The 26,968-nt window shown below is 46.3% G+C and overlaps 1 protein-coding gene across 11 annotated transcripts in view; it reads right to left on the reverse strand.

The window, feature by feature from the left end:
* Positions 1-26,968, reverse strand: part of SDK2 (sidekick cell adhesion molecule 2) — a 331,653-nt gene that overhangs the window by 10,152 nt on the left and 294,533 nt on the right. For 8 of the 11 annotated variants that reach the window (XM_083727356.1, XM_083727353.1, XM_083727349.1 and 5 more), the window contains exons 28-42: positions 26,048-26,146; positions 25,135-25,329; positions 21,933-22,134; positions 21,433-21,536; positions 20,232-20,302; positions 18,811-18,946; positions 17,978-18,034; positions 16,876-16,977; positions 15,027-15,142; positions 11,841-12,027; positions 6,235-6,372; positions 4,692-4,853; positions 4,173-4,298; positions 929-1,093; positions 651-791 (exon numbers count right to left, since the gene is read on the reverse strand). In XM_083727356.1, coding sequence (XP_083583482.1) covers positions 651-791; positions 929-1,093; positions 4,173-4,298; positions 4,692-4,853; positions 6,235-6,372; positions 11,841-12,027; positions 15,027-15,142; positions 16,876-16,977; positions 17,978-18,034; positions 18,811-18,946; positions 20,232-20,302; positions 21,433-21,536; positions 21,933-22,134; positions 25,135-25,329; positions 26,048-26,146 — 2,001 coding nt within the window. The remainder of the gene's footprint in view (positions 1-650; positions 792-928; positions 1,094-4,172; positions 4,299-4,691; positions 4,854-6,234; positions 6,373-11,840; positions 12,028-15,026; positions 15,143-16,875; positions 16,978-17,977; positions 18,035-18,810; positions 18,947-20,231; positions 20,303-21,432; positions 21,537-21,932; positions 22,135-25,134; positions 25,330-26,047; positions 26,147-26,968) is intronic. The other 3 variants (XM_083727347.1, XM_083727354.1, XM_083727351.1) reach the window with 1 other exon arrangement.

The following is a 26,968-nucleotide window of genomic DNA, read 5'->3' on the forward strand; positions in this document are numbered from 1 at the left end:
TGGCGTCAACAAGGTCACTGACTCCACACCCCACCCCACCCCCAACATACCACATGGAGGCACTAGAGAGGGGGATTCTTAGGGTAAGTCCCAGACAGCTGAAGAACAGTTAAAGCTAGGTTTTGCATTTAAGATTCCCTCACCCTGCTCAAGTGACTGAGAGAGCTGGTTCAATTTTAATTGGGTAATTGGAATTCAGGAGTCTTAGCTTAGATTGGGGTAGTTGATGTTGTGATGCCCTTCAGATGTTGTTGGAATCTAGTTCTCATAATCCCTGGGCTTTGGTCATGCTACGTGGGATAGTGACCAGGGCGTGGAAGGAGAACAAAAGAATATAACATCCAAGAAGAGGTGGGTGGAAATTCTCATGGGTGGGCTATTGGCTTGGGGAAGAGGTTTGTAGCTAGGATGCTGCAGGCAGGAGTATCATCTCCTGGTTGGAGCTAAGAAGGCCACAAGGAGCAAATCTAAGGCTGTTGGACCAGTGGAATGTAGGGTGTCGCTTCCTGCTACCTACTCACCACTGTGCTCCACATGGGATACAGAGCTGCTACTGAAATCTCTCCACCATGTTCATATTCAACACTCTCAAAGGAAGGAGCCCCAATTAGGGGGAAAGGATGCCTCAATACGATGTTGTCAGTACCCACCTGAGTCTGACTTCTTGGCATACTTCTTGCTCTGCCCTCGGATGATGAGGACAAAGACCAGCAGGAGGATGAAGATGAGTCCCACCAGAGCAATGACCACCAGGAACCACCACTCCTCATAGAAAGGATTGGCTTTCTGGGCTGCAAGACAGTAGGCAGCACGGAGCAATCAGACACCCTTTCCCTGAAAGGCCACCCACACACATTGTTTCCTATAGCCTCTGCTCAGGGCTTAGTGACCCTGACCTGAGGGAGTGTTAGACTTTCAACTCTGTTACCTGAAACCGATGGGGAGGGAGAGCTGGGTGTCCCATAACCGTAGTCATTGACAGCAATGACCCGGAAGTCGTAGCTGACACCTTGCTTCAATATGTCCATGCTGAAGGTGTATGAGGTCACTTCCTTGGGGATGTCCTTGATGAGAATGTCCCAGAGCCCCTCATCTAGAAGAGAGAGCAAAAAAACCAAGTGAATTTGCAACATGAAATGTATTTGTGTGTGTATAAAGGTAAAGGTACCCCTGCCCGTACCTGCCAGTCGTGTCTTAGGGTTGCGTGCTCATCTCGCTCAAGAGGCCGTGAGCCGGCGCCATCTGAAGACACTTCTGGGTCACGTGGCCAGCGTGACGAAGCTGCAGCTGGCGAGCCAGCACCAGCGCAGCACATGTTTACCTTCCCGCTATAAAGCGGTACATATTTATCTACTTGCCCTTAAGGGTGCTTTCGAACTGCTAGGTGGGCAGGAGCTGGGACTGAACGACGGGAGCTCACCCCGCCGCGGGGATTCGAACCGCCGAACATGCGATCAGCAAGTCCTAGGCACTGAGGTTTTACCCACAGCGCCACCCGCGTCCCATGCTCGTGTGTGTATATACACCTATAAATTCATTGCAAACACACACGCACACACACACACACACACACACACAGCATGGGGAAATAATTTCATATCCAGAATGAGGGGACCCATAATGCTGAATATATACGGAAAACCCTTGTTTCCTCACCCTAAAAATGACAATAATTGATACAACCTATTTTCAGACATTTGCAAAGTTCACATAATTATTTGCTATGTTAGCATGATGTACATGCCAGTGATCCTTAATTTTTTATACGTTTGAATAAAGCATGGTCAAATGAAGCTCAAGCTGCTCATACAAAATGTATTTGCAGACATCTGACTGCATGTATAAGGTTATTAAATAACGCAAAAGAAACTCCAGCTCTGAAGAGACGCTGACTGATGGAACAAGGGGTTTTGAAAATGTCCTTGTTCTTTAAAAGGTATGCTGGCTACATAACTGTCCAGGAAGCTTCGGCTTTAATTGGTTCTACATATCTGATGATGGAGCCAACCCAGAAGGTGGGCTAAATTGACTCCTGAGACATTATAATCCCTAAGGCTCTCTGATTCAGAGGAGTGGCAAGGACATATTGCTGAACAGTATGCTCAAGACAACAGCAGGTCACAGTGGTGGGTAGACCTGAAGCCCGTGTAGTCCTAAAGGAAAGACCAGCCTTGTCAGTAATAGGATTAACATCATTGAATGAGCTAAAATATTTTTGGAACCTTTAATGTAGGGGTGTGTCACAAAATACCTTGCATTTGTGGCACATCATGGTAATCAGGCAGAAATAGGCATCAAAATAACATGTAGACCAAGGCTCTATTGCCAGCATCCAAGCTGGCAAAGAACAGGTGAAGACAAAGCAATCTCTACGTGCCCCATGACTCTCAGAAGAACAATGGGAGAAGCCCACAGGAAGGCTAACAGAGGGGTTATGAGGTTTTTCTGTGCACACTGTGGCCAAATAAAATGTCCTTACTTGCTTCACACGACTGTGGGCTCCTTGGGTTGATTTGAATTACTACAGACACTCTCAACCTGACCCACCATCCCTGCCCCGAAAATGCCATTGTGAGTCACTGCCTGCCTCCTCAAGGCAGGAGATTCTGCTCCTGCACTGTCTGAAGCAGGAGTAGCTTGATTGACTGTTAACACTCACTGCAGAGATGGTGCAGAATGGTCTTTCCTAAAGGCAGAGGGTGACTTGGAGGAGACTAGGTCAGGTTGGTAATTCATCTAAAGAGACAATGGGCGGCCTCCTCAGTGGGTGGGTACTTTGGGTTCGCAGAACATTTATTTCTCACAGCACATTTAACAGCTCTTTTGTGCCACATTAGCATACTGTACTCAGCATGCAGTTTGGCAATTACTTAATTAGGACATCTCTGGGTCCTAACACCGTTGGATGTAGCCTAATAGCTACAAGGGACTGGATAGCCAAGCTCTCGCATCCCAGTGTGCAAACCTCAGGCGAGTCGGATCTCCCAACTTGTATGTGTCCATTTCCTCACGTGTCCAAGAGGTCGTTTATGATGGCGGATTACAACCTGCTTCACTCAATGCAGGCAGATTGCTTGCTTCTAACATGTAAGCTCCTTTAGGGATTGACTCAAGGGGGAGAGTCTCCCCAAGCGGAAGCTTGTGGCTCGTGAAACATTCTGCCTGCTCCCGTCTCCCTCTGGGGAATGGAGAGGATGATTGATGGACCTGCAGCCCAAGAGCAGGGCAGATGCAAGGGGATAAATCACTCCAGTGCTTTGAAATGGACTCTGGCTTGCTTTTTAATGAGGCTGCTGTGAGTAAAAGGGAGAGAGGACAGGGAAGAGCAGATGGCGTGGCACGGGGCCTGTTAATTGCCACGAAGGCTCGTGCTGAAAGACTCCTGCTCCTACCCTGCAGTGCTCTTTGAGTTCTACCTCGCTAGGTGACATCCATTCCAGGCACCATCAGATGCGGCCAGGACAGGTGAATGTCTTATGGGTGCTAAATCAACTGGCAGGCAGGTACCCTGCATTTCTTGGCTGTACTCATGCAGGAAACACCAGCTATGGTCTCTGAAGGCAGGCGGTTCTTACTCTCGCAGTCCCCCAGTGCAACCCTTTTCCCTCTGCACCACGGCACCTCCCTTCCCTTTCCAAGCTACAACTGGATCAGCCATAGCTGTCAACGTTTCCCATTTTTAAAGGGAAATTTCCTTATTCCAAATAGGATTCCTCGCAAGAAAAGGGAAAAGTTGACAGCTATGGGATCAGCCTTCAATATATGCCAGAATAATAAAGAGATAATGGGTGGCATTCAACCAGTGAAATCAATGGACCTAACTTAGTCACGGTCATTAGTTTCAATGGGTCTGCACTGAATAAGACTTAGTTGGATACCACCTGATGCCTCTGAACATTTGCAGAGCGCAGTTACCAGTGAGTATGCACAATCTCTTGGTTATCTGGGACCAGGAGAGAGAACTTGCATAACAGAAGCGCTGACTTTCGGGCAGGCTGATGCTTTGGGCACATCTTGGTTTGGAAACGAAGCCTCGTCTTTTGGGATCATGATCCCAAAAGGCCCACAGGACAGAAGCAGCCATATCAGGAACTGCTCTTAAAGTTCCAACTTTAGGACTGCTAATGGCTGAGTCAGCCAAGGGGGATGTGGACTGAGCGCAGAGCTGGTACCTGAAGGACGCGCCTCAATCACGTATCTGGTGATAGGACCTTTCCCAGGGTCACCGCTTGACCAGTGGATTGTGATAGCCGAGCCGTACCTGGAGATGAAGGGCTCACCTGGAGGACCTGGAGCACCTGGGAACCAAGAAAGACATTTTCAGTACACAAAATGGGCTGCGAGACTGTGGAGCAAGTAACCAAGGAATCATTTCTTTCCTTTTTTCCTGCTAAATACAAGCCCTAGGCAAGAAAAACTGCTAATCACATCTAACCATGTCTGTTCCTCAAAGGGTGGGTTTGTAGATGCTTTCAACAGAGGTCCAGTTTGTTGATTCCATGTGGCTTTAAATAGTACATCACTTTTTGGGGGGGACATCATTAGTACGTCACCAATCAACCAGGACAGTTGCTCCCTAGAGAAACTCAAGAGTTCAATTCACAATACTGTGCAAGATCTATATATAAGTATATGAAGTGGCAGATAAAGAAGGTTTTCCCTGCCCCCCCCCCACCCTGCTCTTAGTGTACCTTCTCCTGGCCCAGTGGTGATGTTGGCTTCTACTTCCGGTCCATAGGTAAAAGTCTTGGCTCGGATTCGGAACCGGTAAGTGACTCCTTCTGCTAGATCTTTGACTTTCAACCATAGCGGACTGTTTCCCTTCACATCCACTGTTACAATCTTGCTCACACCTGCAGGGGAGAGAGGCAGAATTTAGGGATTAGGCACGCAACTCCATCAATGGCCACCTGCAGCCACAGAACTTTCCCTGCAGCTAAATTGCTGCAATTTATCAAATCCAAACTCTCTTAGGCTTAGTTCCTAGTTTCTTACAGCTTACATTATTGCTTATTCCTTCCAGCACAGATAAATACGGTACCTTAATATGTTGGGTATTTTATATGGGTCTATGTTGCTGTTTTTACAGGATAAGGAATGGCACCTAATACCATGGAATGGTTTCATTGCATTTATTAATGCTAGATCCTTATGTTAGAGGCACTTCAGATGCATGGATGGATGTGGAATTTGGTCAGTTAATAATGTTTCAGCATTAACTGTGATTATGTTCTGACATTAGTAGTGTGTGGGAGTGTGAAACCAACCATTCCTTTATATTAGTTGGATATTCTTTGCAAAAACTTGTGGCCTAGTTATTCATTTGTTTTTGTTGATCAGAAAATTATATATATGGAACGGCATATGACCTCATGGGGCAGTACAAGACAGTATGGCCATTTCAGCCTGGGACCTATTTTTCTAATTATTATTTTTATTTTAAATAAAGCTTTTTTTTCCAGGAAAGGGAAGTAGTATAAAAATGGTGATACCAGAAAGCTCATTTTTAAGCAAGAGGGGGATAGAACATATGCTTGAGTATTATCACTGAATTTCACACTGGAATATTGAATACAGTGCTTGATAAACACACATTCCGGAAACTGTTTTTTAGCGCTGGCCATCTGAGAATTACAAAAAGGAATTCGAGCATGTGCAGAATGCCTTTCCATTACTACTGAGTATGCACAGCTGACCTACACGTCTCAGATTAGGAAACAGAATTTGAAGATAAAACGGGTCTGGGCTTACAGTTAGTTTTTGGAAATTAAGTTCTAATGGTCATGATTCGTTGTACTGTCTGTCCACAAAATAAAAAAAACACTTCCCCCCTATACTGCTGTGGAAACCCAAAAATAAAAATGGTCTTGAGCTGTGAATAGATGTCTAGGCTAAACATGGCAGTTTTTTATTTATTCTATGGCTACATGCCACTAACTGCTCCGTTTGAAGCAATGCCAACAAAAGCCCTAGAATAAATGACATATGAGTTACTTTGTATTGGGAAAGGGTTCACAAGAAGATTGCTATTAAATTCAAATACCTTGAGACACTGGACTTTTCACATATTCCCAGATAAAAAATGTCACATGATTCGAAACACGAGACAGACTTGTTTTATCAGTCTTGCTTGTTTTAATTGATTCACTACTTCAAACCCACAACTGACTCACTAATTCATGCACATTCATAAACCTTCACATGCACACACACACTGTTCTCAAAGCCCCTCACCATCCACAGGCATGCAAGGTTCATAGATGAGTCGGTAGCCCTCCAGGATTCCATTAGGGAAAATTGGTGGCTCCCAGGAGACGTTCACAGAGGTGGTGGTGAGCTCACTAAATTTGATGGAGCCTGGTGAGCTGGGGGCTGCGAGGAAAGAAAAGGAAGGAGTTAGAAGTTATGGGCGACGTTAGGCTTTCCTGTCAACAACATGGCCTCGTGGATGGAGGTGGTCTAGCTACCCACCACTAATCTCCAGAAGGAAGTACAATCCATTGAAAGAAATTCTATCAGTCCTTGAATACCGGTGACCTTTTGCACAGCCAGTGAAGGAAAACAAGACAGAACAATGGCAGGATGGGAAGCAGAGATATCTGGTCTAAGAGCAGCTGGGGAAGGGGACAACATGGGTTAAGTACTTAAAAACCCAGAAGAGGAGACGGTAACCCCCACTCAACCAAGAATTTACTGGAGGGCCATGGGCCAGTGACGGTGGCTCTTCATCACGTCTGTCAAACGGGAATATACCAGGGCCAAAACAGATGTTGAAAGGGAAACACGGAGAGCCCAACATTGTGTTTCCCTCACAATGGCAATACATGGGCCGGGGATGGGACATTTACTAGGGAGAACCAACAACAACAACAACAACAACAACAACAACAACAACAATAATAATTTAAAATTGTATACCACCCTATACCTTCAGGTCTCGGGTGTTTAAGCCTTTCTTACCCATAGACTGTCCCTTACAAATACTATCCACTAGCTGATTTTAACTTCTTCCAGCCCGGCTTCAATAGCAGAAGTTAGAATCGTGTGTGTAACTATTGTGAAAATGGTTGCAGGAAGGACTGGGAAGAACTTTGCACACTAGAATTTAGCAATGATGCCAATGATTGCAAAACACTTTGCATAACCACTGTTTATAGAACAGATTAAAAAGGAATGTATACCCAACTATCCCTCAAGAACACAAGAAGACTCTTGATGGATCAGACCAAAGGCCCATCTATAGTGCAGTATCCTGCCCTCACAATGGCCAATCAGGTGCTTATGGGAAGGCTGCAAGCACTTCCTGAGAGCGAGAGAACTCTCCCCATTTAAGACTCCCAGCCAAATGCTGCCTCCCCTTTGTGAATCCTAGGGAGGAAAATCACCTCAACCTCTGGATATCTCATAGTTTTAAAAGGCAACCACATCAGGGCAGAATCTCTCTTTCAGGTTCACGGTGGTGATGAGAATGCAACCTATGGACTGGCCACCCCATAGAACGGTTAAAATTTAGTTTTAAGGTGGTAAAGTATAGAATGTAGGAGGGGAGAATGGACGATGTGATCAAGGGAGCTGTGGAGACCAAAAAAGGGAAAAGTGGAGCCTGAGGCAGACTAAAAACGGAGGAGACTGTGGATTGGGAAACCAAAGGTGGGCAAAGGAAAGTGAAGAAGGCTGAAATAATGTTTAACTAGGCCAAAGTTTCAAAAAACTAAAGGGATCGTGGTGCCACCTTGCTGGACCCACTCCTGAAATCACTGCGTTCACCTCACCACCACAGGTTGGGAACATATGAGAAGGGGAAGCCCACATGTGTAGAAATTGCATGTGCATTGCCTTACAAAGCAGCAAGGGGCTGCCTTCTAGGCCAGCTCTAGCAGCAGTGAGACTCCACAAAACTCCCCCAGCAAGCCTATTAATAGAGTTTTCCATAGCCGTAAGTCACAGAAGGAAGCAAGCAGGCAGAAAACCAAGAAATCCCAGGAAGGAAGCTGATATTCTCAGATTTCTAATTTTCTAGGAAGTTGTTAACTACTTTTGAAACCATGCTCACGGTTTTAATCTGTCCGGGGCCGAACAATTCCCACAAGCCGACTCTGAAAATGTAGTAGGGACAGGGCTCTATAGCATGTCTAAATTGTTTGATAATAAAGCTTCTTCCACAACATCACATAATATTGCGGGAAGACACTCCCAATGAAAATTTATGTTGCTATACATCTTAGATGGCTGTTTCTTTGTATATATTTTGATTTTTGGGGGGAGTGGAATATGGATGTTTTAAGATGGTCTATATCTAATAAACGTTTGTAGAAAGAAATAAAGATAACAAATCTATGCAGGTGGAATTGGGCTAGGGCTATTGTTTCCCGACCCCATGCTCTGCTGCTTGTTTCCTTGACAACCAAAGCATCTCACATGTCTGGATTATTTTGGGAAATGGTTACTACTTTGGCAGTAACACTGTGGCACTGGTGTGAAAGCATGAATGAAATAAATAAGAAAACATCTCATAATGCTAGTTTAGAGAGCAGCTCATGAGCCAGATCCTCAGAAAATCAAATTATTTTTTAAAAGGGTTTAATATATATATATATAGTTAATGCTATTATTATGCTTGTGGGATTCCCTAGACTGCTTAACAGCAGTTCACTCCTTTGTACTGAACAAGCAACTGCTCTTCATTTTCAGTTTTCTGTATCTTAGCTGGAACTGACAACAACCTTGTCAAGAAGAAGGAGGAGGAGTTTTATAAAAACCGTGAAAAGAATAAAGCTGGGTTAAATGATCCAGGTGGATTAAGCAAGTAAGCCAAGCCACGGTTTTCATTGGAAGCGTGGCCGGACCTGGGGATGGTAAAGGAATCTTCTTGTCCAGCATCCCGTTGTTACTGGGGCCAACTAGCTCTTCTAGCAAAACAGACATCCTGGTCTGTATCCTCCATATCTTCTCAAATATATTATTAGACCTAAACAAAATGATTCCCAACCGTATATTCTAACTTCTTCCTTTTCTTAAGATCACACACCCCAAGCTATTATTTATTCCTGGGGGGAAATCTACCTAGACTTGTAAAGCAGTCTTCCTCAACCTTTTCCTCAGCAGAAGTTTTAGACTTTAATTCACATCAGCCCCAGGTAGCATAGTCAATGGTCTGGGAAAAGGGGAGTTGTAATCCCACAACTTCTGGGACTCAGCTACATTGGCAAAGAAAAAGCACTTTAGCTACATTGTATATGCATTACAATCGGGAGGCGGGTGGCGCTGTGGGTTAATCACAGAGCCTAGGACTTGCTGATCAGAAGGTCGGCGGTTCGAATCCCCGCGATGGGGTGAGCTCCCGTTGCTCTGTCCCTGCTCCTGCCAACCTAGCAGTTCGAAAGCATGTCAAAGTGCAAGTAGATAAATAAGGTACCGCTCCGGTGGGAAGGTAAGCGGCATTTCCGTGCGCTGCTCTGGTTCACCAGAAGCGGCTTAGTCATGCTGGCCACATGACCCGGAAGCTGTACGCTGGCTCCCTTGGCCAATAAAGTGAGATGAGCGCCGCAACCCCAGAGTCGGTCACGACTGGACCTAATGGTCAGGGGTCCCTTTACCTTTTTATATGCATTACAACACTGTGACACCAGATGGCACTGTGGAGTTCGGTTTTTGCCAACCTGATTTCTCATCCAAAGTTTACAACTGAAACGCTTCTTTGATGTGTCTAGATCAAGCCCTGGAGGGCCCCTGGTTGGGGAAGACTACTCTAAGATATTTGTATATTTCCTTTCCTGGAGTAAATAGCAGCTCATCTAGTTAGGCACTTATTTTTATTCATTTTAAATGTGTTTATACTGCCTTTAAGGGAGAGGGGGCTCCAAGGAGATGGACAGGTAGAATAAACTTATAGCAATTAAATGATTAAAAGCTAATAAAAATAAACCACAAACATCCAGCCCAAAAACATTCTCAAAATGAAGACCCCCCCCGCCTTTAATGAAAAGCTAAATCTAGCTTTATTTACTTGCTATCTCTCATACTCTGCAAAGCACTGGCGACAGATTAGTATTCCTAAAACCAGAAACTCCTAAAGTAGCATCTCCTGGAATAAAAACTGTTTGCAGATGCACAGTATCTCAAACCTCTTTTCTCACCAAGGCACTGGGAACTTCTAACAGAGAGATCATTGTCTCAGGGCATTAGGCAGAATGCAGTTTTTTTTGTTTTCTTTTGTTTTTTGTTTTGTATTTTAGCCGAGTCCATTCAAAGTCAGCGACTTGAACCTTTGGCGCAGTCATTTTTAGAGCCGAGCAGGGGGCCTGCAAAGAGGGGAAACGGGAGAAGCTGTCCTAAACTGCTCTGGCCAAAGTCATCGCTGCAATTCTTTTCAAGCTCCTTTATGCTGTGCCAACAACAACCCCGAAGATCCAAGGAATGGGAAGCCAGCGAAGCGCAGTCCGAGACAGCCCCAACTTCCTCTCTGCATAGCGGGAAATACAGATACAAGCCCAGATCCTCACTCAGCAGTGCCCTTGGCTTAAAGAAGTTTTCACCAGCCAAAGCTGCTGGCGGTGGACATGGCCCATAAGCCTCTCCTTCTTTCCTTTCTGGTTGGCTTTGATCTCCAAACTTGTAACCTGAGGATGTTTTGAAGCTCATAGCTGGAAGGAAGAGGAGGGGAGCAGGTGACGCAAAGGAACAAAGCAGGTGCCTGTTGAGGATGGAGCACAAGGGTTCAGGCTACAGAGGCGCATGTGTCTTTTGTTGGGCATCAAATGCAGCCCAAGGTCAACAGTTCAACGGTTCTGCTGAATCTCAGCCTGATGCACTGCAATGCACACAGAGCAGCAACGTCCCAGCTCAAGAGCCAGGCTCCTAGTCAGAGAGGGGCTTGAACATTCAGGAGAAGCAGGAACTTGGGGAGGTGGGGGCTCAGGACCTGCAAGCCAATGATTCAGCTGGTGGTGGCAGAGACATGCTGGGATGCTGTGGATGCTCATGCAAAATTAAGAGGACTGGACGAAGTGAATGTTTTATATAGTGGACAAATGAAGAATCAGAAGTTCTTCACTCTCTGGATCTTATTTTTCTAGCTATCTCTTTTAACGTCTTTTCTATTCTTCTTTCTTTCTTTCTTTCTTTCTTTCTTTCTTTCTTTCTTTCTTTCTTTTTTCTTTCACTATTATCCCCCTCCCCTTTTTGTGTTTTTATTGTATCAAAATAAAAGTCTTGGTTTGGTTAAGAAGAAGCGGGGTGGGCGAAAGGTATTAAGCTTTGCATTTTCCTCTATAAACCTTAATAAAAATTATTTTAAAAAAATAAGAGGAAAAGGAGAATGCGGATGGGAGCTTAAGACCGCAGTTAAGAGGATGCAAAAGGAAGGTGATGACCTATACAGTGGTACCTTGGTTTACGAACTTAATCCGTTCCGGAATTCCGTTCTTAAACCAAAGTGTTCTTAAACCCAGGCATGCTTTCCCATAGCAGCGGGGGACTCAATTTACAAATGGAACACACTCAATAGGAAGAGAAACATGTTCTTATTCCGAGGCAAAGTTCACAAACCAAAACACCTGCTTCCGGGTTTGCAACAAGTTGTTCATAAACTAGGCTGTTCTTAAACCAAGGTACCACTGTAGTTGGACCAAAAAAGATTTGCTGCTTATACAGAGAGAAGTCTTTTGGCCACACACGTTAAAAAAACAACCTCATCTGTGAGACTGAATGAGAACGAACACTTCCCATCGTGGTCGTGCTCATGCCTTCCCATCCCCGGCCCAACTCAGGACATCAGCACAGGACCTGCAAACTGCTATACACAGCCAAGTCGCCGCTGCCTCTCCTCCCTCCTTTCCCACCTGCTTGCTGCGTCCTGCCTTTGATGGGGGCGCTGCGGGGCCCATCGCCTGCAGCATTGAAGGCCAGGATGGTGACAAGGTAGGCGGTGTAGCCGGTCAGATTCTTGAGTTTGACGCCGTTCTCCGGCAGGAAGAGCGTTTTCACCCGTTCTGTTTCGTTCTGCCGCTGGGCCTCCCAGAAACAGATCTGTAGGGAAGAAGGAAGTGGGGCGTAGTGAGGAAAATTGGGGGGGGGGGGAGGAGTAGCACCCATTTCTCTCTTTGTGGTCACCAATGCGTTTCCAACAATGCTGCTCTTCCACTCCAAAAATGTGGAGTGTCATATATAAATATATATATTTAATTAATATTGTTTGTTCCTTGGAATCGCTACCGCCTTTATCAGCATAATAATTTCCTCAAGTCATACAAGTCAGGCAGTAGCTCAACCATCTAGAACAGAGGAAAGGAAACCTGTGGCCTTGCAAGTGTGGCTGCATTCCAGCTGCCATCAGCCCCAGCCGGCGTGGATAAGGGATGCTCACCTGGTGAGAACCGGATGATGGAGGCATATAGCAAGTTTGCCACAGCGAGCAGGGCTGCAGAGGGAGGGAGATTTAAAGAGGAAATCCAGAGATGGAGGAAGGGACAGGTGGAAAGAGGGAGTCCACCAGCATGATGAGCCTACTAACTATGACTGTGCCCTACTATCCTGGGGAACAGCAGATACCCAGGTACAATGCTAAAATATATTTTACTCTTGGCTCTCTGGCCACTGTCCATTATTTTGCTGCTCTCTGCTACCCCAGCCCCTTGCCGTAAGTTCAGATGCAGCTAAAGCCAAAAACACTGGGTTCTTTCCAACTCAGGGCTTATCCACACTTTACCTTTTCTCTGCTCTTTCCAGGCAGGGTCCTCAATTTAAAGTTCCATGTCCAAGAGCCCTTTTTGGGCTCTGGATCTTTCCCAGTGAAAACCTGCTCTTTAAAGCTCAATCAGAGCAAACGTCAATCCATGGGAAACCTCGTATTGATGTTTGCTCCAGTTCAGCTTTAAAGAGTGGCGTTTCAGAGGGAAAGCTTGGGGCTATTATTATTATTATTCAGAAGAGGCCCAATGAAATCAATATGCTCGGCTAACTTAAATTAATTCCAATGGTTTCAAGTGTATACAATTTCCCCCCATATATTCAATAAACATTTCCCAATCTTCTTTAATCAAGCATTCTTCTTGTTCTCTTATTCTGTAAGTTAGATCCGCAAGCTGCGTATACTCCATCAGTTTAAGTTGCCATTCTTCTTTAGTTGGGACCTCGTTTATTTTCCATTTTGGGACTAACAAAACATGGGCCACCGTAATGGCATACATAAATAAAAAAATTCAGGATACAAGTCCTAATGCCCAATAAATGTGTGTGCAAAAGTTTCTTTCATTTATTCAAAGCACAGGACCTAAATCTCCTTGTTACACACGCAGAGAAATTTTCTTATACCTAGCTCATGCCACTATATTCCAGAAATTTTTAAGCTGGCCTGTGAAAACACATTTCCAAAGGCTATGAAATGAATTAAGCACCTCAAAAGATTTTCCCCTGAGGATTATCAACGGGGAAGGTGAGCTTCTTCCGTTAAATGGGCACATAACAATTAGGACATGTTGGCCCCTGAACTAGGCAAGACAGCACAGGCAATCCATTTTGCAGCCTTGGCTCATGGGGATGGACTAAGAATGGGGTAGTTAACAGTGCACCCCTGAAGTCACTCTTGGGTGATATCCACACTTCCACAGAGAAGCCGGACCATCCCACCAAGCCATGAAGTCAAGGCGCCGGAGAGACGGCAGCAAGCAGGCTCCATGGCAACACTTCCCGGCGGCACCCATGGAGGTTTCTTAGGAAACAAGCAAGCAACTTTCCAAAACTGCAGTTCTACTGGCTTGTAAAATGCCAGTAGATCACGGATGGGATGCTTGAAGACAGAATGAAGAATGGCTGCGCAGGGATTGGCAAGAGACTAGTTCCAGTTCCACAATATGGTGGCTGGGTGCAATGTCATCTGCCACAATCCAGGGGACAGGCTTCCAAGCACTTTGCAAAAAAAGAGAGTCTATGCTAGGCTTGAACAAATCACATGAACAGCCCAGAACTAAGGTAATTTCACATGCCACAAACATTTGCCATCTGGATAGTTAGCCTTGGTGAAGACTTGACATTTTCATCCCCAAAAAAGTTTTTGATTTGAGTTTCCAATGAAATGAGGCTGCATTTTAATGTTTTATGTTGTATTTTAGTCTTGTTTATTAAGTTGTATTTCAATCAATTGTTTTTATATTTGGTGTTAGCCGCCCTGAGCCTGGTCTTGGCTGGGGAGGGTGGGGTATAAATAATATTTATTATTATTATTATCTCAAGCGTATATTGAAATGGCAAATCTCAGTCTCCTGGAGGAATGCATTTGTTGTAAATTTGCACCTGACACAGGCACACTTTACAGTTTTAAAAGGTGCTGTGCTTGTGCATTTTGAACGCACCCATAAAAAACGTAAGGCGCAGAGCAGCCCTTAGTTCCCCAGGGACAAAAGCAATCCTGAGAAGGCACAGCATGTGAAACTCCAGTGTTTTATTTGAAGCTCAACAGCATCACTTGCAGGGGAAATGTAGAAACACATCCCCCCTCCCAAGAAAAATTCTTGCTTGTTTCATTTCCATTTTCCAACAGATATAGGGCTGCTGCAGTCACAGTCCCACCCTTTAAATGGATCCAGCCAGAATATCTGCTGGTTTTAAAGTAGATTCTGAACTGCTGAAAGGCACTCGTAGGCCAATGTGGCACCCTCCTGATGATATGGACTACAACTCCCACAATCCCTGACTACTACTCATGCTGGCTGGGGCTGATATGAGTGGGAGGCTTACAACATCAGAAGGGAATCACATGGGCTACCCCCAATCTAGCCTGACATCATGCACTGGAACACCATTCCCCATTACTGCAAGAGTTTCTAACATATTAGGCTGTAGAGGAATATGCAAGAAGACGCCGCGAGACGTTTATGTGGCAGAAGCAGCAGCAGCAACAACGGCAACTCCCTTTACAAACTCTGCAGTGCAAAAGGTTTCGCCTCCTATCCACAAACATCCCCCAGGGTGACAAGTGCACCAGCCTTCTTCACCTGTGGCCCAGATCCCTCCCTCCTATGGCCTGGTACCTTGTAGCCTTGGATGTCTCCGTTCTGTGCCTCGGGGGGTGGCGGCTCCCATGTGATGTCGAGCTGGGTGGCCGTGGCACTTTGGATGGCCACATTCTGTGGTGCAGCTGCAGGGACTGAAGAGAGCAGAACCGGATGTCAGCGAGAATAATAATAATAATAATAATAATAATAATAATAATAATAATAATAATTGTTTATTTATACCCCGCCCTTCCCGGTTCAAAAACCAGGCTCAGGGCGGCTAACAACAAATTTAAAACACTTTAAAACACTTAATTATAAAAGCAGCATAAAATACATGAATAACAATAAAATTCAAAATTCAAAAATCCATTAGATAACCCCCAGGGCTAGCTGGCTGAATTGGTCCTACTTGGGCCAGTGAGGAGGCCAGGGGAGAATTAGTTGTGGGGTCTCAGAGCGGGTGATCTTCACAAAAGGGGAGGGGGAGGGAAGAGAAGGGAAGGGAAATAAAAGATCAGGCTGAATTCAAATTAAAGGCCAGGCGGAATAGCTCTGTCTTACAGGCCCGACGGAAGGAGGTTAAATCCTGAAGGGCCCTCATGGGACAGAGCATTCCACCAGGTCGGAGCCATCACTGAAAAGGCCCTGGCCCTGGTGGAGGATAGTCTGACTTCCTTGGGGCCCAGGACCTCTAAACTATGGTTATTCATGGACCTTAAGGTCCGCTGCGGGGCATACCAGGAGAGGTGGTCCTGTAGATACGAGGGCCCTAAGCCACAAAGGGCTTTAAAGGTCAAGACCAGCACCTTGAACCTGACCGTATACTCCACCGGGAGCCAGTGCAACTGGGTGAATATGCTCCCATGGCAGGGACCCCATGAGGAGCCTCGCTGCAGCATTCTGCACCGCTGGAGTTTGTGGGACAGTTTCAAGGGCAGTCCTGCGTAGAGCGAATTACAGTAGTCAAGCCTGGAGGTGAGCGTCGCATGGATCACTGTGGCCAGATCAGGGCGGAAAAGGCAAGGGACCAACTGCTTACTGAGGCGAAGATGGAAAAATGTTGCCTTAGCTGTTGCTGTAACCTGCGCCTCCAGGTTACACCCAAACTCTTAACGGAAGGCACTGGCACTAATTGGGCCCCCGCAAGAGAAGGGAGTTGATTCCTCATCCCCATGCCATCCCGACCCAGCCAGAGGACCTCTGTCTTTGAAGGATTTAGTTTCAATTGGCTCCCACGAAACCATCCAGCCACAGCCTCCAAGCATCGGGTCAGTGTGTCTGGGGCCGAGCAGGTGTGGTGCCTGAGTTAATTGATGCTCTGACAAGTCCACAGAGAAGCAGGGACTGTTTTTTTTGGTTTGAAATGGATGTTTGTTTACCCTACATGAGCTTCCGGGCTTGGCCACAGACCTGTCTGCTCTTGGGATCGACTCCTAATGACCTCTTGTTGGCAGCTGCCTCTGTATTGATTAAGGAATGGATCTGCTGGCTTGTTGTGTGGGACTGGTAGCTAATGGGCATGAGAAATAGGCAGCTGCCTTATACAGAGTCAGGCCACTGGGTCCACCTAGCTCTACTGTCTGCACTGACAGGCAACAGCTCTTCGGGGTTTCAGTCCAGGGAGTCCTTCCCAACCCTACCTGGAGATGCTGAGATTTGCACCTGGGACCTTCTGCATGCAAAGCAGATGCTGTACCACTGAACTATGGCCCTTACTTGTAGGCTTGCACTAGAGCTGCAGGCAATACAATTTGTTGCTCTTTCAGCCTGCCAGCCTGCTCCCTCCTCAGGCTTTTGCTCTAAGCTCTCAGGAAGCATAAGGATATAGGGAAACCTGAGAGAGAAAACGGCTCCTAGAGGAAAAAAAAGATGCCTGGCTTACCAGCCTCGCCCACAAAGACCTCCTGTGGTGAGCTGGTGGGGCCCTCACCCACGGCATTGTAGACACTCATTCGGATCTCATAGCGGCGGTGCTTGTTTAGGTCTGCAGAGGTGAGAGGCAGAAAGGAGATTGTTATACATGGAGGCAGAGGCAGAGTTTGTTTCTTAATTCTGGCGTTGCCTTTAAAAGTAGTAGCGTATACATTCCTGGCTATGATCTGGTCTCACATTTCCCTCCTTTTTGTGTGCTCCTACATGACACCACTCCCACAACGGTACTGATTCCTTCACAACCCTTTGCAAAGCTGGCAGATGGTGCCAGGATATTTCTCGAGAAGGTAAGAGGACAGAGCAAGGGCACCAGAAAAAAATAATTGTGACGTCTGGCTTCCAGTATGTGAACCAGCACTTTAGAAAGCCTTCGTGGTTCTAACCAAAGCTAAGCAAGCTGAAGTAAACTTTGTTGTAAAACGAGTCTTAGGCTGCATACACGCTATACGTTTATACCATGTTCAAAATGCCTCAAATATTTCAGGCACTGTAATTTACTACTACTGCTTCCCAGCAACCCAGGCATGTGATAGTGCCCAGAATTATTTGAGGGAAAGAATGTGCTTCAAATGTGTTTTAAAAACATATAGTGTGTACACAGCCTTAGCAGGCCTTACAGTATTGAAAGGGAGATATTTCATGTAAGCAAAATTCTTCTTCATGAATCTCGGTCCTTACTTCCCTGCCCCTACATAAAGCCCCTAAATTTATCACAAATTTGCTCTCTATTATTCCACTCTAGAAGATAGGAAAGTGCCTATGTGTTAAAACTTGGAAATCTACTCATGGGGAATTTGCACTTTCTTTTTTGCCAGATTAGGGGTTTTAATTGGAAGTGAAAGAAGCTATCCTTGGGCAAAGGTGACATCCTGGGTTCTAGAAAGTGATGAGCTAACAACAACAACAAAAACAGGAAAGAGCTGCTGTTCTCCCTGCTGCCAGTCACCTTCCGTAGGTGACGGTGCTAAAATCTAGATAGGAACCAGATTCAAGAGAGACCAGAAACACAAGCAGAAATGATTGCACAGACAAGAGAAGAAGCACCCACTTACTGTCCAGCTCGTATTGTGTGAGGGAGGCCTCAGTCAGGTTCCGCATGGCATACGTTGCTGTGGGGTGGCAGGTGGTCAGAAGGGAGAAGCAGTCAATGCAGGTTAGCCACATGTAAATAAACATCCCGACAATGCAAGCAGGACTAACAGACATCAATTGGGAGTGAGGGAGAAGCAGCTAGGAGAGAAACTCACAGCCACATCAAAGAACACTGAGAAGTCTCCAACGAAGTATTGGGAAAGGGGGGAAATATCCCAGAGAGGGGTTGTAGCTACCAAAGATGGACAAACCTGACCAGAAAGAGTTTATGGGCATCAGGATAGCCTGAGTGATAGATCTTCACAAATGACTCAAGAGCCCATTGTCACTGGATCCAGCAATTCCACCAGAAGGAAAAGTCTCTCTCAGAAAGAGACACCCTAGCACTAAAAAGACCAAGCTGATAGGGCTGAATATACCAACCACTTGCTAAGATCAATGTTTTCCACTTCAAACGCACTGGGAACAACAATGTATTATTCTAGAGCAGCTTCTGAATGCTTGCCACGCTGACTTATGACTGCAGGGGAAAATGCTTGTCAAGTCACTTTTGTTACTGGAGAAAGCACTAAGTAAAATTAGTGCTAAATCTTGGGCAGTACTTAGGACCAGTGCTTGTTATGGGTGGCTTGCTCTGGAATGATGGTTCCCATGCTGGTGTTTGTTGGCTTGTTTTGTTTTGTTTTGGTTTTTTTGCTGCAGCGTAAGTTGAAGGCAGTGGGCAGGGGCAGACCTTGGCTAAATTCTCGCTGTCTCCAGTTCCCAGAACCCTCGCTGCTCCAAGCATACTCACAGGTCAGTTCTGCCCATTTTGCACTGGGATTGCCGATACTGCGTGCAGTGAATCCTCGCACCCCTTCGTATGCCAGCTCCCGGTAGCGGATGCGAAAACCTAGCAAGATGCCATTGATTCTGTCCTCAGATGGAGCCTATGGAAGGAGAAACAGATAAATCAACGAGGGACTCACAAACTCTCATTTGCTTCCCCTTGCACAGCTGACACTTGTGAGACCGGCTTCCAACAAAAGGATTCTGTCCCATATTATACCTGCTTTCTAATACTGTCACCTCCCATTGCCCAGTCAAAAGCTGGAAGTGGTGCTGAAATGCCAGGGCTTCCCTTCCCTGTCATTGCCAGGAGGGAAGCATCACTGGAGACCCGCAAAAGGCGCCTCAGCATCTTTATATGCTCTTTGCCTTGAGGAATGGATGGGTTGGGTGTACTAGCCAAACTACTGATGCCTACCTCAAGCAACACGCGGGTGGCGCTGTGGGTTAAACCACAGAGCCTAGGACTTGCCGATCAGAAAGTCGGCGGTTCGAATCCCTGTGACGGGGTGAGCTCCTGTTGCTCGGTACCTGCTCCTGCCAACCTAGCAGTTCGAAAGCACGTCAAAGTGCAAGTAGATAAATAGGAACCGCTCCGGCGGGAAGGTAAACTGCGTTTCTGTGTGCTGCTCTGGTGCTGCTGGCCACATGACCCGGAAGCTGTATGCCGGCTCCCTCGGCCAATAAAGTGAGATGAGTGCCGCAACCCCAGAGTCGGCCACGACTGGACCTAATGGCCAGGGGTCCGTTTACCTTTACCTCAAGCCAATATTTAACACTGGTTTGGTTAAACATTTCTGTTTCCCACTTTTCAGATCCTCCATAGCCTTCCACCACCCCCTTGCTGAAACATGCATGCAAACTCAACAGAGTCCACAGTTTCATCACCAAAGTCACCTGCCCCATTTTGACAGCAAAACCTTCTTTTGTGGGTGGAATAAAGAATGCTGAGCTGGGGCTAAAGTGCGGAAACTAGGTATATATCTGTGCATAATAGACATGGTTGCAAATCTCATGACCGTTTTCAAACTCAACTTTCTAAGACCATGCTCAAGACCTGGTATAGGCCAACTCGGCCCTCCAGATGTTTTGGGACTACAACTCCCATCATCCCTAGCTAACAGGACCAGTGGTCAGGGATGTTGGGAGTTGTAGTCCCAAAGCATTTGGAGGGCTGGGTTTGCCTATGCCTGCTCAAGACAGAGACACTACCAGATTTGCTGGCCATCAGAAATAAGCTTAGAATGCCAACCAGAACCACTGTGCAGCACAGTCATGTTTCATTGGTCGGAAGTTTTTCCCCAAGACAGCGAGAACTCTTGAACATTCCAGCTCTTCTACTCATCGAGTTCCAATGGGGGAGAAAGAAAAGGTACATCACCCTACCTGCCAGCGGATCAGTACAGATGTGGTGGTGTGTGGGGTCACTGACAAGATAGTGGGAGCTTCCTCTGGGGCTGAGGGAAAAGGAAAAATATATATATATGAGTCAAATGCAAGAAGATCCAAGCTGTTCTTGCTTGTCTTCATGAGACACAGAGCCCTGAGAAATGGCAGGCTACTTGTTGCACTCAGTTGACAACTTGCTGTTGGTGGTAAAGGCCCAAACTGGTTACCATTTTACAGAATATTGGTGGATTTTGCAATTCGAAAGCAGGGAGACAATGGTTTTTGATGACGGAACATTTCCACGGTGTGGAATATCTTGGGTCCAGTTGGTAATGGGTGTCCCTTGCCCTCTGTACAATCTGCTCTGCTCATCATTGCCCCCTCCCTATCCCCTTTAGGACCATTTGTTTCCTCGAATTACAGTGGTACCTTGGTTCTTGAACTTAAGATGTTCTGGGAGTCTGTTTGACTCCCAAAAGCATTCAAAAACCAAGGCGCAGCTTCCAATTGGCTGCAGGAGCTTCCTGCACTCAATCGGAGGCTGCGTAAGCTGCATTGGATGTTCGGCTTCCGAAAAATGTTTGCAAACCGGAACACTTAATTCTGGGTTCGCGGTGTTCAGGAGCCAAGCCATTCGACTACCAAGGTACCACTGTATTCTTTCATCGACTCCCGGTTTCTCTACAGATACCGCTCTATGATGCTTTCATGTCCCTATTACCGCTCTTCAAAATTATCCTCAACTTTTCCCATCTACCGGTTTCCTTAACCCCAAGGTGTCCGTCGCAACACTGGTTTTGCAGTCCACAGCAGCCAGCCTCAGCTGCAGCCCCTACTCTCCTCCTCTGTTCTAACAGCATCAGGGCCACTTCAGGCAATGTGCAATGCATGGAAGAGATTGGCCCATAACGAAAGGATATGCAAAGTTAGATGTGGAAGAGGGAGGGAGGTGGTTGAGGATGAAGACAGGTGACTGCAGAGGTATGACTAGGTTCAAACTCTTTCCTGGTTCTGTTTTTGTGATCTGGATGCAGGAGTGAACGGCTGAAACAGCACTGCTCCAGGTAGACTGGAAGAGGTAACCACTCTAACCACGTACGCTGCAATGGTTTCACTTGCACGAGAACTTCTGCTCCTATAACTGGAAGAGGAAAGTGTCTCGTTCTAAAGTAACTCATGATTTAATGCATTCACATACCAGCCTGTAGTGTGGTGAGTGACTCTGACTCTTCACTGTATTCGCTGTCACCAATATCATTGGTTGCCTTGACCCGGAATTTGTAGGTAGTGAAGGGTTTCAGCCTGCAAAGGGAGCACATGGTACTTGGCTTGTTTTTGGAAGAAAACCACAAGATGCAAACAGATGTACAGGTCTTGCTGTATTCTGCCTGCCAAGCCACTGATTTTTAACACGTTCTACCTTGAGACTAACAAGCTCATTCCCAAAAAAGCTATCTTAATACTAATGGCTAGCCTTGATTCCAGACTCAGTAGCTAGCCTTGATTCTAATGGCTAGCCTTGATTCCAGACTCAATACCACTCAGGCAGGAAATTTCAGTTTGGACCGGTGTGAATCTGAGGACAGCTCTGTGACTGGAAGATTTGCTCCAGATCCAGTCACATAACAGTCGTCCTTGTCAATGCCACCTTCTTTTCCAAATAAACATCTCCTTTCATTCCACCCATTGATGTCTTACCTGTTGACTATGAAGGATGTGGTGTTGTGGTTCACAGAGGCAGAATGCAGCACCCATTTCCCATCAGGAAGTTCCCGTGTTTGTACAGTGTAATACCGGACAGGTGAGAGCCCATCACTGCCCGGCTCCCAGGACAATAGTACACTTCTTGACTTGACATCTTCCTGCAACACAACTGGCTTGCTGGGAGGTTGGGGACGGTCTGGGGGCAAGAGGGGTACAGATCACTGAAGGCACGAAACATGGGGTGAAAATAGACATGGCAGTGACAGTATAGGTTTAAGGACAAATATGAGAATCCCCCATCCATCACCTTGAAGAGAGTTTAATATCAGCTTGAAAGAAACCTGATTTGCACATCAGATCTAGGCGATACCTTCCCTATCTGACTCTAACCTAGATCGAGTGAACACAATACTTGTTAGTTTACAAACCAGAGAAGCTGAGCTCCAGCATGAGACCCAGAGTGTTCATTGGGTTCCCAAGAATCATATTCTCTTCTGCTTTTTAAAAGTGCTCCCTCCCCCCGACCCCCATGATCAAAAAGGAGAAACCATCTGTATTTTAATGTGATGCTCTCATGGGCTTCTTTAAACAGAAAAATAATGTGATATTTCAATTCAATGAAAGCGACAGGGCTACATAACCACTCCTGAGTCCTGTTTTCTGATTCTTTGGGAGGCAGTGGGGGGGGCAATTTGCTCCTGGAGAAGTACATAAGCTTCAAATAGCCCCATAGAAGCATAAGATTGGGGGGTGGTGGAGTTCATTCATGGGGTGATGATGAGAGACCTCTTTTTGGTATTTGGTACAGTGTTTTTGTGGGTGGTGCTGTGGTCTAAACCACAGAGCCTAGGGCTTGCCGATTGGAAGGTCGGCAGTTCGAATCCCCGCAACAGGGTGAGTGCGTGTTGTTCGGTCCAAGCTCCTGCCCACCTAGCAGTTCAAAAGCACGTCAAAGTGCAAGCAAATAAATAGGTACCACTCCGGCGGGAAGGTAAATGGCGTTTCCGTGCGCTGCTCTGGTTTGCCAGAAGCGGCTTAGTCATGCTGGCCACATGACCCGGAAGCTGTCTGCAGACAAACGCCAGCTCCCTCGGCCTATAGAGCGATATGAGTGCGCAACCCCAGAGTTGTCCGTGACTGAACCTAACGGTCATGGGTACCATTGCCTTTAAATAGTGTTTTTAACAGAGGCCTTAAAATCCTGTGCCTGAGAGATATAGTGACTCAAGTAGTAAAAAGCAGAGGTGTATAAAATAAAATAAAAAACTTTTTTAAAAAATCACCAAACAGCATGGGGTTGGTGGAGGGTTGTATTATGGACTCTAGCCAATGGGTGCCTTTTTGACACATGAACCATCACATTCTATGCAGCACTCATAATCATACTAGATGAGTGCAAAGGGAGAGTGATGGGCACTAACTCCAGAGGGCCAAGCTCTTTTGGCTCCCCAATGTTCCTTATCGTCAGGGGACGGAGGAGGCAGAGTGCAGAGCTGAGAACTGCTTCAGTGGCCTGTTTCTCCTCCTGCTGCCATGGAAGGGGGCCGAGCACAAGAGAGGAGGAGCCACAGTCACTGTATTTAGCTCCGCCCCTCCTCCTCCTGAAACACGACCCCCCCTCAATCTTCAGCGCAAGTTGGCGCCTCTGGGAGGAGCCTCCCTATTTTCTCTATATTATAAAAAATTGTCAGGAATGCCCTAATGAACCATTCAATTATTTATACACAAATGACACTTCCAATTAAAAACAAACAAACACCAGATGATGTGCATTGTGGATCTCTGGTGAACCTACAGAACATTGCTTTTCCAGTTTTGTGAAATCCAAGTCTGCAGCAAACAAAAAGGCTTTACCATCCAGCTGTAGCTTGAGAATTTAAAATCCATGTAGATTCACTACAGACCAACCTCCTTTTTATATCAGTGCATTAGCTTAAGGCCAACATATTTCGCCGAATGAGTTAGAAGCCTGAGGCCCAAACCAGGTGTGACACGGGACTTATTTAATCTAAAAGCAGCTTCGGAAGTCTGCAAGTCGAAGCAGATGAACAGCTGTTTGCTTAACTATTTCTGTCCAGCTGTTCTTTCATTCAAAATCCCCCCCCCCGCAACTTATCTTCCCACTCACTGAGGTGCAGGGGCGGTGGTGGTGAATGTAGCTTTATCTCGGGAAGAAAAGGAGCTGTGGGGTGGGGGCAGAGCAATTTTGAGTGGAAACTGGCCGAAAGGAGGTGATATCTGCCATTCCTCTACTCAAAACTGGCAGCATCAAAAGATTAAGACTCCCCCTCCCCCCCAAAAAAAAACCAACTAGAGGAAAGACGCACATGACTGCATATCGCAAACAGTAAAGGCCTGAGGGGGTACAATTCTGACAGAACTACTTCATACTATGAGTGCGCGTGCCATATTTTTTATGCTCCATCATAAAATAACTGCTCTGCATCTAGAAAACTAGTGCATCAGTGTGGTGTGCTAGGTAACCATGCAGGAAGCTTTTTTTAAAAGTCATATGGATAAGTACTAAAAATATGGCACCGCCACCTAACATGTGAAGTGGAAGAGTCCAGAATTATTATTATTATTATTATTTTGTTTAATTTATTTATATCCCGCTCTCCCCAACCAAAGCCGGGCTCAGAGCGGCTAACAACAATAAAAGTAACACAGTTTACATAAAATCACAATCAATTAATTGAAATGCATTCTAAAATCAATTCAAAATCAAATTAATGGCAACCTTTGGGCTAGAGTTCTGTGTGGATTACCGAAGGAGGGGGTCAGACTGTGCCTTGGCCAAAGGCCTGGTGGAACAGCTCTGTCTTGCAGACCCTGCAGAAAGATGTTAAGTCCTGCAGGGTCCTAGTCTCTTGTGACAGAGCGTTCCACCAGATCGGGGCCACGGCTGAAAAAGCCCTGGCTCTGGTTGAGGCCAGCCTAACCTCCCTGTGGCCTGGGATCTCCAAGATGTTTTTATCTGAAGACCGTAAGGTCCTCTGTGGGACATAACAGGAGAGGCGGTCGTGTAGGTACGAGGGTCCTAGGCCATATAGGCCGTATAGAATTCTACTTTTTCTATCGGCATTCAGTGTCTGCAATTTTGTGTGCTCAACCACACTGGCTTTGATGCATAGCATGCATTTTAGAGCTTTCCTCCCAATTCCAGGCATTGTGTCCCTTCCTGGAAAAAAATTACCTCTCTTCTCTGTAGTCACCACCAACGCTTCTGCTGCCTCACCCCAGCCCTTCCGGGTCTGTGCTGTGATACGGAAAAGGTAGGTCGACTCGGGTCTGAGACCAGTAGCAGTAAACTGCCTCGCGCTGGGGTTGAGAACTTCCACGCTGGCAGAATTGGCGGTGGTGGTGTTGAGGCGGTGAGTGATCTGGTAGGCTGCATGCAAGAGGAAGACAAACCCAAACAGGAAATGATTGGGGAGAGGACACAATCCTCATATCCCGACTTTAGTCCAGGAGGAAGTAGATCAGAACCATGGAAGTGGTTTTAGGAGAGGTTAAACATGGCTTGTGAGGTGGGCTGGTTTCCTTTATCCTCCGTTCAAGGTTGGCCCAAGATGTTTCAAGCACTGGAGGCAAAAAGGTCCTGTAGTTGCCCCAATAACAGGGCGTGTGCTAGGCTCTGCAAGGGCTTCCCTCCAAGGAAAAGCCCTTGCAAAGCCTCACCACCCTGCTGGGTATCTGTGGGAGATTTGGCAAGGGCCTCTCCTCTTGCCAAATGTCCCTTCCCACTCAGCGGCGAGGCTTTGCAAGGGCTTCTGCTTAAGGGTCTCTCTCCTGTGTTTCTGTCAGCTGAGGCAGCTGCTTCATCCCGCCTAATGGGTGGACCGGCTCTGCCTCCCATAATTCCTCTAGTGCAGGCATGGCCAAACTTGGCCTTCCATATGTTTTGGGACTACAATTTCCATCATCCCTGACCACTGGTCCTTTTAGCTAGGGATGATGGGAGTTGTAGTCCCAAAACATCTGGAGGGCCAAGTTTGGCCATGCTTGCTCTTGTGGCACTGAACTGACATTGAGAATTGTAGACAAAAGTTGGGTGGGGAGCCACTCTGGTCTACAATCTCCATGGTACGTAGGGGTTGCCTGCTTACCCAGAATGATGCCATTGGGAGCAGCAGGTGGCTGCCAGATTAGCCGTACAGAAGTTGTTCTTACTTCAGGGAAGAGAATGCCCACTGGAGGCCCAGGTACTGGAACACAGGAAGACAGAGAGGGGTGCACAGATGAAGTTTAGAAGAAACACATACATTTCTGTGCACCTAGCTAGAGAACAGACTTTTAATGCAAATACATACATAGCCACAGGGTGCAAACACACACACACACAAAAAAAAAATATGCTACGCTTAAGGTGACACTCCCTGGTCTATTTTTTGAAGCCTGGGACTGTGTTTAGGGACATGGAGCTGCTAATCTTGCAATGTCATGACTTTAAAGCAATAACCACTGCGGTGTACATATCTAGCATCATGGCTAAAACATAGCACTACCGATTGAGGAAGTCATTGGTTCAAATCTTGCCTTTTCCATGAAGCCTCAACACCCTCCCTGCAATATGAGGGCAGTAATGCTAATCTAATGTACAAGTTCATTGTAATGACTGAAACAAAAATTAAGTACACAACGTACTCTAAGCACCTGAAAGCAGTCTACAAATGCCAAGTATTATTATTATTTCAGCAACTGCTATTAGAACTCCATACAATCATAGAATCATACAGCTGGAAGGGACCCTGAGGGTCAACTAGACCAACCCCCCACCAATGCAGGAATTCTGCCCACAGCCATCCCTGGGTGGGCTCAAACCACCAACGTTCTGGTTAACAGCCAGACGCACTGACCCATTGTGCCACTGGCTTTTCATGATGTATGGGATTGAGTTTGTCCTCAAATGGTATGTGCTATAAGGCTTAGCCTTTCTTTTTCATTTGCTTTCCAAGGACTCTGGATATCTCACAGACCACCCTTTTCCCCCCATCCCTTCTCTCCCAGAGTTAAGCTTTCCTTCCGCT

This window comes from Podarcis gaigeae, assembly GCF_964106915.1.
Source record: "Podarcis gaigeae genome assembly, chromosome: 2".
In the NCBI taxonomy this organism is placed as follows: Eukaryota; Metazoa; Chordata; class Lepidosauria; order Squamata; family Lacertidae; genus Podarcis; species Podarcis gaigeae.